General features: G+C 41.4%; 1 protein-coding gene across 1 annotated transcript in view; it reads left to right on the forward strand.

The window, feature by feature from the left end:
• Window positions 1–13,597, forward strand: part of LOC134223410 (serine-rich adhesin for platelets) — a 111,986-nt gene that overhangs the window by 75,520 nt on the left and 22,869 nt on the right. Inside the window, exon 4 of the mRNA XM_062702547.1 lies at window positions 10,009–10,267. Coding sequence (XP_062558531.1) covers window positions 10,009–10,267 — 259 coding nt within the window. The remainder of the gene's footprint in view (window positions 1–10,008; window positions 10,268–13,597) is intronic.

Raw genomic sequence — 13,597 nt, forward strand, 5'->3', positions numbered from 1 at the left:
AGCCTCTTGAAAGGGGGCTTCCGAGCCTCTTGAAAGGAGGCTTCCGAGCCTCTTGAAATTACCAAAACATCATTAATAAGTTTTTATTGGAATTGGAATACATACGCCATTACGCATTCTTGTCCGAGGTACCCCCTGGAGCCAGCGTAGGTACCCCAAGGGGTACATGTACCCCAGTTTGTGGATCGCTGTACTACAAGATAGTGATCCGAGTCGATGTTCGGACCTCTGAAGAACCTTACATCTATATCATCCGAGAAATGTCGACGCCGTATGTATGAGCAAGTGTCTCCACTTGAATGTTGCCAGGTGTGTTTACGGATATTCTTACGTGCGAAGTAGGTACTGCTTATTGCCATCCCTCTAGCAAAGGACATTCTTTCCATCGTGTGTTGGGCACTCTCCGTAGGTTCCCATATAGAACTCTAGAACTCAATTATGTGTATAATAATTAATATTTTGTATCGGGATCTAGAACAATTTTTATTTTTTCCTTATTTTTAATGCAAATTTAATGCAAATCTTTTTGTGATAGCAACTTAAAACCCCCCGAAAAAATATGGAAAAATTACCCCCGAAAAACATATTGTAATTGGACGCGCTCCGGAAATCTGTTGTCCGACCGAGAAGGGTTGGCTGATAGATGGAAGGAGCACTTTGAGCTATTGTTGAACAATGAGAGAATGTGAGACAATGTGAGAAAAGCTGTTCGAGAGCTGAAGGCCAGGCCGCTGGAAAGGACGGAATCCCGGTCGAGCTTCTTATAGTTGGGAGTGACCGGCTGAACGAAAAAATCCACCAAGTGATTAAAATACTTTAGGTGAGAGAAGTAATGCCTTCAAGCTGGCTTGATGGCCTCATACATATGTCCTATCCACAAGAAAGGGCACAGACTCAATTGTGCTAAAAATCGAGGCATATCACTCTTCAATACCGCCTACAAGGTAATCTCGCAAGGGCGATCTACAACGGACCAGATGTTTACTCTGCGATAAATCCTGGATAAACTCCGGGAATACAACTTGCGGACTCATCATCTGTTTGTAGATTTCATAGCAGCGTACGACTCAGTGAAACGGAACGAACTGTGGCATATAATGATAGAAAATGGTTTTCCGGTAAAGCTTATTAGGCTGATTTGTGCGACACCCAAGCGTCAGAATATCTGGTGAGACATCCGATTCGTTCGTGACGTTAGATGGATTAAAGCAAGGCGATGCGCTCTCTAATCTGTTTTTCAACATAGCTGTGGAAGGTTCCATTCGCAATTCTGGTGTGCAAGTAGTTCAATTTTTTAACAAGCGCCATTAGTAGAATACAACAGAATTTTACTAGCTACAATTAGTGTTTTAGGGAAAATAATAACTTATTTTTGTGGTGTAGCTTTGACCAGCGATTCAACAGAGGGTACAGCGCTTTTAAACAGCGATCCATCTTTTCAGCGATATAGTTAATATGTTTGACAAACTTGTCAAACACCACTCCCAGATACTTGACTTCGTCGTACCACAAAGTTGGTTGGCCATTGATTGTGATCGATCTGCGGGAAAGTATCGAGCGACGAGCCTCTTGGTGAAAAATATGAACTGGGTTTTCCTACCACTTCCGTTGGAATTTTTCGAGCTGGCTCATTGCCGCTTGAAAGTGGGTAAAACGATTTGTGGATCTTCATCCGACGCCAGGAACGCAGTCTCATCCACAAATAATGCATAAGACACACCGTCAATCATAATTATATTAGAAGTTAGAACGTTGTAGAGAATTGCACTCAACACTGATCCTTGGGGTACTCCAAAGGAAATGTTGTGCTCATTGGACTTTTCCCCATTTACTGCCACCGTGAAGGTCCGGTTTGACAGGAATGATTGGACAATCTTAACCAGGTAAAGCTGCAGATCAGATCAGAAGTGCTTTTATACCATGGCGTCCTGCCATACGGAGTCGTACGCCTGGGAGATTTTCTATTTTTCAACGTGCGGATGATCGACTTCACCTCTTTCGGTTTTACCAGAGCAGCATTAGGAACGAGAGGGCTTGTCTTACGAACTTGATCAGCTGCATTTTCCGCGGCCGAAGTTCCAGGATCGCCCAACTCTTCATTGTTTTAATTTCTGTGATGGGCTCACTACGAGATCTGGTTGAAGGCCTCCCTCGCCCAGAAGGGTAGCGGATGGGAGTATCAGCAGCGTGAATGTTGAAGTCCGTGGACTCGTACTCTTGCTGCAAAATTCCTCCTGCTATGTTAGATCTGGTGCAGTTCCACATCCAGTGTCGCGCGTTCATATCTCCTACCGGAAATTACGGTCCATCTATGTTGCTAAGCTGGCGTATATCTAATCTAAACTGGCAGTGTGTTGCCCTATGTTATTTGAGCCGGGGTAGTACACAGCGACTTATGGATCCTGTACACCTCCGGTGGTGCAAAGGGCCGACTTGAAAGATCTCCATCCTGAGCGTTGCCCGGCTATCGCTTTAACCTGTTGCCAGGTTAGAGTTCGGTCGACTTCTTTTATTTCTTTATTGAGGCTTCGCCGCCAAGAACCTCTGGGTCTGCCTCTGCTGCGTTGTCCCGCTGGGTTCCAGTCTAATGCTTGTTTACAGATTTCGTTTCCGCCCCTACGTAGAGTGTGGCCGACCCAGCCCCACTTCCGCTCCCGAATTTCTGTTGCTATCGGCCTCTGGTGACAACGACGATGGAGCTCGTTGTTCGAGATCCAGTTGTAAGGCCACCAGACCCGAATTATATATCGCAGGCATCTGTTAATGAACAGCCGTTGAGTGTTCTCCACTGATACACACCATGTTTCGCTAGCGTATAACAGCACAGATTTCACGTTAGAGTTGAAAATTCGGATTTTGGTGCGTTCACTTATCTGCCTGTTTTCTTAAACTCGCAAAGGCAGTTCTTGCTTTCTTGATCCGTGCGCCTATGTCGATCTTGATACCGCCGTCTGACGCCATTTGGCTACCAAGATATTGGAAGCTTTCAACATTCTCCACTGGTTGCCCGGCTACTGTGAAACTGGAAGGAGTCACCGTGTTTACATCCAACGATTTGGTTTTGTTGACGTTGATGACTAAACCTGCCGTGACCGTGATCCCGATGGTTTAAATTGCTCGCGTAGAAGTTTCCAGTTTAGAGTGAGGAATTCCGTTCCTCACCAGAATCGCCACTCCTCCCCCACGGGTGGCGTTCGGCGAGTTTTAATCTGCTCTCACAATGGTGTAGTTTTTGTGGTACACTGAATTGTTGAGCTGTAGCCAGGTTTCAATAACTACAGCGATGTCGATTTTGTGGGTTTCGAGGAAGTGGAAAAATTTCTCAGCCCTATTCCGGATGGAACGGCAGTTCCAATTGACCACATTGAATGAACTAAGATTGGCCATTATAAACGTATTTTATGATAAGCTTGCTAAGGGTAAGGAATTGCATTGCCTTCGATTGGCAATCTGAAAGTCTGGCGAAGAGCTCATTAGCAAGGCACATGAACTTCTCAACGGTAAACAAGTTTGATGATGCAGAGTGAGGGTTTTCCTGGACAACTTGCGAATACGTAGGATTCGAGTTTGTTATGCTGCCAGTTTGCCATCCTGCATCCTACAGGTAGGTGAAAGTACGGTCCGAACCTTTGCAGAGTTATTCCTGAGGGACTGTCTTGTCCTCTTCTCGGAATGTTTGAGCGGAAAATACTGCGCTCAATACTTGGGGGCGTGGTGGAAAATGGTGAATGGTCGGTCCCCCAAGCTAACCATTTCAGCCTGATGAAAGAAGATGAGCAATAGAACAATAAGCTACAATATCGGCAGTGTCAATGTTTGTGCGATTTCAATAAAATCCAATCTATGTGTTCGTTTTTTCGTTTGATGGACTATGATATCGTGCTGTTGCAAGAAGTAGAAAACGCTCGTCTATCCATTCCAGGCTTTACTGTCATTACAAACGTAGATGAGACGAAAAGAGGAACAGCTATAGCTTTGAAAGCACATATACCTTTTCGTAATGTTCAACGTAGTCTTGATAGTCGAATTCTATGTATAAATGTCGGTGATTGTGTAACTATTTGTAATGTCTACCCTCCTTCAGGCACACTGAATGCAATCGCAAGAGAAAATTTCATTACGCAGATTCTCCCATTTTATCTTCAGCACTCTACTCCTCATCTTATTTTAGAGGGAGATTTTAACTGCGTTGTGTCTTCCAAAGACTCAACTGGATCGAGCAATAATAGTCGATCACTTAAATCACTTGTCGATTCGCTCCAACTATGTGATACGTGGGATTTTCTTCATAGAAATCAAACTGAATTCAGTTTCGTACGTCCTAGTTATGCTTCTCGTATCGATAGAATATATGTTTCAACGTCTCTTGTTTCCTCTCTGCGTGCATACGTCTGAGTATTTTGTAGCGCCTTTCTCTGACCATAAAGCTTAAAAAATAAGATGTAGTCTTCCATACATACATACCGTCAACTGGGGGGGAAGATGATCATTTTTAAGACAAAACATGCAATAAAAATGTGTGTTTACACTTTAAATGGAAACAAATATTTTCAAAACCTGTACTGCTATACGTTGCAATAATCAACAACTTTAGTTTTCTGAAATGCATTCGCATTTATTAAAATAAATTAAATTATCACACATTTTTTGAGTAATCTAGTTTGGGGTGAAGTTGATCAAGACAGCTCTACTTAAATAATTATGACCTAGTAGTCAAAATACACTAGGTTATTTGTATGAATGTTGAATTTACTACGTAAAGAAGTCTACGAAGTCAATATTTGAAACGAAAATAGCGTCATTTATGACTATCCCTCTCTTTCTTCCACAAAATACATTTTCATGATTATAATCGAAAAACTCGGATTTCTACCTAGCGGTTTTACATTACTTGAACGGAGAATATTGTTGACTACCGTTTCATAAAAAAATTTGGCACTTTTGACTGACACATCAAATGATCATCTTCACCTCAATGATCATCTTCCCCCAGTTGACGGTACTTAATAACGAGAACCTAGAAGAATTTGAACAAAAAATGGAATCGATGGTTGAGAGAGAGACGGAACTATGATAGCTGGATGACTTGGTGGTTAAACTTCGCGAAACCTAAAATTGTGAGCTTTTTCAAGTGGAAAACGAACATGGCATTTCGAGCTTTTCATGTGACTAATGAAATGTGGTATCGAAAGCTGCGCGAAGCATACGATATCCTTTATAATAATCCACAAGGAATCGTGGAGGTAAATAAAATCAAAGGCAAGATGCTCCAACTGCAAAGTAAGTTCTCAGAAGCTTTTGTGAGAAATAATGATGTAATCATAGCTGGAGAAAAGATCTCTTCATTCCAACATGGTGAACGGTTGCGTAAGAAAAACAATAGCACTATAAAATCGCTCAAGCTAGGGAACAATTGAATCATTTGTTTGAGAAACTGCATAAGTCCATTTTACACTATTTCGAGAAAACATCAAAAAACTGTTTTTTAACAAATTTGCACCGAATCTTTCGATTTCTTCGATACAGATCAATAGTTTTTGGCAAAACTCAGCTACTTCGGGCACTTTCAGTGCAAAAAATGTAAGCAGTACTCCACAATTGCTCTTCAAAGTACGTGGACATATGTAGTTTCTCAAACAAACGAAATTTTTTTCATACATTACTGAACAAAAATTTTTTTTTTCGTATTTTTTGCCAGAATATGTATTTTTGGACGAGGATTCAGAATATATAAAAATCTCATTTTGGCCAAAAATGTTACATATGCAGTTTCTCAAACAAACGGTTCAATTACCTTACTAGCTCCACTTTCAATCAAGATTCAATGGATGACATAACCACTGAAGAAATTTTCTTTGCTATTAAATCAAGTGCTTCTCGTAAATCCTTTGGCAGTGATGGTTTATCAAAAGAATTTTATCTGAGAGCTTTCCACATTATTCACCGACAACTCAACCTAATTATAAATAAGGCCCTTTGTGGAAATATTCACAAAAAGTTCGTTGATGACATCATTGTGCTCAGCAAGAAAAAAGGTGAAAATGAAACCATCAAAGGCTTCAGTCCAATCTCTTTGTTGAATTTTGATTATAAAATTCTTGCACGTATTCTTAAACAGAGAATGGAGAAAATTATGACAGCCAACGACATACTAAACACTAGTCAAAAGTGTTCAAATTCGAAACGAAATATTTTTGAAGCCGTATGTTCCATCAAAGACCGAATCGCTGAAATAAATTGCAAGCAAAAATCTGGAAGACTAATTTCTTTTGACCTCGATCATGCCTTTGACCGAGTAAACTTAAATTTTCTGTTCCATGTGATGCGTAGTATGCATTTTCGTCCGAATTTTGTGTCTATTGTTGAGAAAATTATGTCAATGTCCAATTCACGTGTACTTGTCAACGGAAATCTCGGCCCTGAGATCCAAATCCAAAGATCTATACGCCAAGGAGATCCTTTGAGTATGCATCTCTTTGTCCTATACCTCCATCCCCTCCTCCAGAAGCTCACATCCATATGCAACAATCCTTTAGAACTCGTCGTGGCCTATGCTGACGACATATCCATAATCGTCGTTGATGAAGCTAAATTGGCATTGATCAAGAAAACTTTTCTGGACTTTGGATTATACTCGGGTGCGAAGCTTAATCTAACCAAGACGACATCTATAAACATAGGACCTCAAAGGGAGAGAATGCAGTACGTGGAATGGCTTAACACTACGGAGTCGATCAAAATCTTGGGAATCGTCTACTTCAACTCACAAAAGCGCATCATTGATTTCAACTGGGCGGATGTTATAAGAAAAACTTCTCAACTAATGTGGCTTATCAAGCAACGAGTTCTAATCTTGCATCAAAAAGTTGCACTTGTCAACACTTATGTGACTTCGCGACTATGGTCCATGGCATCAGTAATCAGCATCTCTAACTACGCAGCAGCCAAAATAACATCTCGCATCGGAAGCTTTATTTGGTCTCGTTATCCATGTCGGATAGCTATGGAACAACTATCTCTACCAGTGGACAAAGGTGGACAAAATCTCCACCTTCCAATGCAGAAATGTAAAGCTCTACTGCTTAATCGTTTTCTGAAGTGCCAGGAATATACCCCCTTCGCAGTATCGTTTCTGGAACAAATGCAGAATCCTCCAAACATCAATGGAATCCCAACACTGTACCCTTGTCTAAACCGGATAGCTAAAGAGCTGCCCTATCTGTCTGAAGCCATAATCAGGACTGCATCAGCACCAGCAATATTATCTGTTTTCCGAAGCACTGTTAAGGTACCTAAAGTAGTAGAACAAAATCCGAATGTGCTGTGGTGTAGAGTATGGCGTAATTTCTGAAATAAACTTCTAACTACAGCAGAGAAATCCACCTACTATCTTCTTGTCAATGGAAAAATTCCACACACTGCGCTTTACCATAGACAAAATAGTGTGAATAATCCAATGTGCAGTTTGTGTCCAAATGCAGAGGAGGATCTTGAGCATATATTAACAGCCTGCGTACGAGTGAATCATCTATGGCATCATCTTCGTCCAAAATTGGAAACAATATTGAACAGAAGAATAAATTATAAAATGTTCGCCACCCCAGAATTGAAAAGCATTCAGGAAAATTCGAGAAACAAGGCTCTAAAAATGTTTATGGTTTATGTAAACTTTATATTAGATGTCAATTGTTGTTTTACAATAGAAGTACTTGAATTTGTTTTATGTTGTAACTGCCACTAGAATAAGTTGTACTAAATAAAAGTTTTCATAGAAAAAAAATGTGCAGACGCATGAATCACGAGTTGTACCAGACATCGGCAGGCTTATAAAATACGGCAGATTACAGTGGGCTAGACTTGTAGTGCGTATGCCGGAGGAGAGACCTGCAAAATTCATGCTTAGCACAGAACCCGAATTCGCTGGCTGTGTGAAATCGAGGAAGATGCGCGTGCGGACGGCGTGCAGGGAGACTGACGACAGGCGCCCAAGAACGAAAGATCTGGAACAAGACATTGCTTTCCGTTTTGCTCCGGATAACACGGAGTGTACAACCATCATAGGTATAGGTAAATGGACGCGAAAGGGGAAACCTATACTTTCATGTAGTGGTCTTAGTGATACTGGTTTTTATGAAATAAGATCCTTCAATATCAATGTGTTCTCTACAATATTTTGAATAAAACGTGTCAACAATCAGTTCAGTCAAATAAAGAAGCGCAATGAACGGTAGTCCTCTACGGACACGAGACCTGGACCTCGTGGAGAACCAACACGCACTTGGTGTTTTCGAAAGGAAAGTGCTGCGTATAATCTATGGTGGGGTGCAGATGGCGGACGGTACGTGGAGGAGGCGAATGAACCACGAGTTGCATGAGCTGTTGGGAGAACCATCCATCGTTCACACTGCAAAAATCGGACGACTGCGGTGGGCCGGGCACGTAGCCAGAATGTCGGACAGTAACCCGGTGAAAATGGTTCTCGACAACGATCCGTCGGGCACAAGAAGGCGAGGTGCGCTGAGGGCAAGGTAGATCGATCAGGTGGAAGATGACTTGCGGACCCTCCGTAGACTGCGTGGTTGGCGACGTGTAGCCAAGGACCGAGCCGAATGGAGAAGACTCTTATATGCCGCACAGGCCACTTCGGCCTTAGTCTGAATAAATAATAATAATAATAATCAACTCACTTGAAGCGCATTTGAATTCACTATCCTCATAGTTAATTGACCCACATGATAGGCAACCATACGGTTCCCAATCAAAGCCAGGCGCAATACACGATCGAATTACAAACTCGGTGGTCACGGGGAAGATTCACCCTCGAATATTAATCAGTTTGTTTGTCAACGTTGAACCGTTTAGCTAGATCAGCGTTTTATTTTAGAACTCATTCATGCCAAGCGCTGGCGATATTTTTGATTATGGAAACATTTTCTTTAGTTTTTTATTTATGCAATGGTAAAACTGATCGTATGTCACAGTACTCAGCACTTTGATTACCAGCAGCTAACTAATAAGCTGATCAATCAAGTTTATCGATGAAATACGGTTTACATAAATCGTTTCGATTTGTTCAACTCCAACGCGCTCATACAATCAGCGAGCGGCATTCTCACGTGACTCACCTTTTCCAGACCCGCGAACCTTCAAACACCGAAAGGAAAGCAGTCAGAGCTCACAAGTCAGCCACTTTTAAATGTCTGTTCTCCGCCTACCGAACGAACGAACGAACATCAAATTATATTGCAAAATATTCGTGCCCCTGGGTGACACCGCCGACACCGGTTCGTTTTCAAGCAGCACCAGACCGAAGGAACGTGCGCTCTTTTGGTTCAAATCGGTTGTAAACAGGGTTGGGCCCCAATTCGTCGTATGCCTATCCACGATTTTATTATTTTATTTAATCCTCTACTGTTACTATAATTCCAAATTTAGCAAAAATGTTTGCTCTATTATTTGTAGAACTGTTGAAAATTTAGTATTTAAGTTTTTTGATTAATAATTCGAAATTCTTATATATATCCTAATTATCCGTCAGCTGGCAGCTCCAGAACTTATCGCATTCTAATCTGTTGAATGGCTTATGTGACAAAATTTAGATCGAATACCATAACCACTGTATGGTAACTTCAGCCATAGCTTTTAATTTCCGTAGGTTTGATCTTTATGTTATTTGTGAAAGGTGTGATTATTACAAAGCAAGTAAACTCTGTTGAACAAGCGATGAGAATATGCTACAGAATCATTAAATCAGCTATATGTGTAGGCAACAAAGTTCCTTCTGTATTGCTTACACTCCCCCGCTTGGAGTCGCTATTCCACATAATTCACTGATAAGTGAATCAGTTCAAAAGTTTTTGGACCAACATTGACTGGCCTTTCGGTGCTAACGACACGACTTTAGCTGCCAGACCCCACAGCTCACGAACTCCGCTTATCTTTCACGCTCGTACACTAAATTTGATTCAATAACGTAATACCCCCTTCCGTTTTCACTTCCAATTTTAGCTGACGCCAGCAACAGCTCCGGTACCGGCACCACCAGTTCCAGTAGCAGCAGTAGGAGTAGTAGCAGCAGCAGCGGCAGCAGCAGTAACTACGGCTGTGGCAGTAGTGAGGGTAGCAACAGGAGTGATAGAGCGAGGCGAATCGGGACCGAAAGTGGCAATGAATCATCGTTATTATCAACAGCACCGGCGTCGACGAGCCAATCCTTGGCCGGTGAACGCATCACGACGACGTCTTCATCGTCGTTCTCCAAGGCAAGGTAAGTGCTGTTTCATGGAAGTTCCCTTTGATTGGCGTAGTCGATGTGTTCGATGGTTAGATGCTTGCGAGGAATGGGATTTTTTTTCTGCTGGAGGGTAAAACAGCACAGAGAACGCAGAATAAGGGTTGAAGTAGTTTTAAAATTTGATTTCCGTTTTGGAAGTAGGAGGCGTACGTTTGCGAGATGTTCTGGTAGACGAAGTGGCGCAGCATCCAGTCAGCTACATTTGGAAGAATCTTTGAAAGCTTGTCAAAGTCAAGAACGATGACTTTATGTTTTAAATAAATTTCGACCTTTTACATATCTTTTGATGTACATTCCAATAGAACTAAATGGACTATCAGGACTTATAGAAGCGAATTTCCATCAGGAAATACCATCAAATTTCCAGTGGAAATGTCAACGAATTTCCATTAAAAATTCGAACGAATCAACACTTGTTCGGTGATAAGTCTCTCGTATCACTTAATTCATAATGACATACTTCATCTCAAGGAATCGAATGAATCAAACAAAATCCTGATGAGTGGGTCCAATCGGTTACTTGAATGATCCCACGTAATTATTGCGGTGCGTATTTGCATATTCGTCAGCATATACCTATCCAGCTAGAAAAACTTACGTCAATGCTATTGGAACACGCAAAAGCAGACCAATGATAGAATCGCAAACTCGATTGATTCCAAACACTGACGCGATAATTCCATGCCATTCCACTCTGCGCTGGTAGGCAGGCTCCAGGCTCACGGAAAGAGCAATGCCCACCCAACATCAGCAAATCGGACTGGATCCAACAACCAACCAATCAATATTCGATGATCTGAACGGCGAAAAGCTGGGCAGATATGTACGCCAAAATTATTGGTCCGGAGGGGGCTGAGATGGACCCCACTAATGGATATTTGGTAATAAATAGTTTCCACATTCAATCTGCATTCGGTCCTTCCAAATCGTGCTTCTACTATTACCACAGAAGCAGGGGATGGCCATGGTTTGATGTTGATTCCACAGGGCTGCAAATGATTCGGTTTCGATTCAGATATAAATAGTAACAGTGTTGTCTGTGCTGAATCGGTCCACACTGCAATTATTTATACGGATAGCCGTCCTAGCAGTCGAAATTGGAGGCGGCAACATGCAGCACCACACTTTTCATCGTGCGAAAGCTCCAACAAGGTACATTAATTTAGAGAAATATGTGTACGGCACATCGACAGCCGGAGCGGAACTAATGTATGTTTTCCAATAAAATGATAAATATTACTATTAGTCAGCTCTCGACATCAACTACGAAGAGTGAGCACGGCAGGTTTTGCAGCCAAATGGATGCTCGTTTCCGAAACGACCGGCGAAGGAAATGGGAATTTGAGCTTAACGGTGAATGTTTGTAGGTGGGACCTCTATCGAACAAAGTCCCCGAAGAAACAAACTTAATCTTTTAGCACATTCACGTCGAAGTGTATGACTGCTATACGTTTGCTTGAATTATTATCTATTGAAAGGACAAATTATGCTTTGATGAGAAGTGTACAAGTTCAAAGGTAGATAATTTCACTGGTAGCTTTTGGTGTTGAACTTAATTTTTAAAATTAAAAAAAAAAACACCTAAATAAAGAAAAAACTGACAGCTTTTTCCTGAAGCACGAAAATAAAGCGAAATGAAATTCCAGAATCTGCATTTAATATTTTAGTAATAAACGGCCATTTTATTTTTGATTCAGTAAAACGAGTATGTTATTCACCCTACGTTTCGACACGGGGATTTGTGTTTTACAGAACAGAAATACTGTCGTTTGAACGTTCGAACATTTTGTTTGTTGGTATATTTTATGGAACACGTTTGAAGTACGTTAAACCAAACAATAGACTAAAAAATCAGAAGGGTTGTGTACAAGACACGACCGCTCGACGTAAACTACGTAAAACCTCTTAGTGCAATGAGAATCGTAATATCATATGAACATTAGGTTGAATACATGACACAATAGCGAATTTCAACCAAAAATTATTTTAAACTGTTTTCAGAACAAACATTTTTCTTAATCACCACCGACGACCATACAGATGTTAGTAGGACTGCTACCGGCGCAGCCATCGTCTAAAGTCAATTCAAAAAGCTGCTTCCACGCGCGCGTTTGCGGTTTTGCTTGAAATCATCGTGCGGTTGTCATCAGCATCGGCAGCGTTCAATAGAATTTGTTTAAATTTTTTAGTAGAACAGGTTTGTCGACAGCGAGTTAAAATGAGGAGAAAATTGCATTTACACAATTCTGCTGTCACCGATGATAGCCACTTAATGATTTTCCGCTTATTTGCTACATACGTCATCTTTGGGAATAATTTTCTGCAACAACTACCCGTCGACGAGTAGACAAGACACGACTCTGCACAGTAAAAATGAAGCGGTGGGCCAAAAGGTGCGTGCGTTACAGCAATCTGATGTCCGTGTTGGGGTTGCATGAACGGAGTTGGTTAGTTCTGAATCTTTTACCAGACGTGAAAGAACTAAAATTTTCGATAGTTTTACGTTGATAATCAATAGTTTTAAAACAATTAACGAATTGGTGGAAAGTTTCTGAAACTATTGATAATAAAATCTCGAAAATTTGTCGAAAGATATAGTCGCTATTAACTTTTGAAATCTTACATGATTTCGTGACGGTCCCCAATTTGGAAATATTCATTTGGCACCCTGTATCCGAGGCTTCCCCTTAGACGTAGTTTACATCAAAATGACGGCAAATTAATTATTTTGTGTAAAATGGTGATTCTGAAAAATCATACTCTTGAGAGAAAATTTCACTTGGCAACAACTGATGCCATCCATACGAATATATATTTGCAGCACCTACGATGCGCGCCCGTAATTGTACTGCTGGAATAACAAAACCGAATAAGAATTTCACTGCCACTGAAGCCATCTCCTTCCTATGCGCGCTCGTGGAGGACGACAGGCAACTTTATGGCGTCGCCAAGCGGTTAATTTTCACTTTGAATAAAATTCGCCTCGCCTCAATCTTCCTTTGTGTAGAATGGTGGCCCTGAGAAGAACCGATTAATTCCAAATATGTCGACGACGACCACATGATCCACGACACGAGCTGGAATTCGCTCGGCAACTCTGCCGATGATGGTACCGCTCTCCACGACATTTCAAATGAAATGCCTCGCGCGCGCGGGATAGCAGTTTTCTTATAATCAATAAAGATGGCTCATTAGTCCCGCCTCTTTGTTGTCCGATATGAATGCAAATATTGTGTAACCGTCACACACTCACCAAAGGGGCGTGGCTACAGGTTCAACTTTATTGATTACAAAAAAGCAGCT

This window comes from Armigeres subalbatus, chromosome 1 (genome assembly GCF_024139115.2).
Source record: "Armigeres subalbatus isolate Guangzhou_Male chromosome 1, GZ_Asu_2, whole genome shotgun sequence".
Lineage (NCBI taxonomy): Eukaryota > Metazoa > Arthropoda > Insecta > Diptera > Culicidae > Armigeres > Armigeres subalbatus.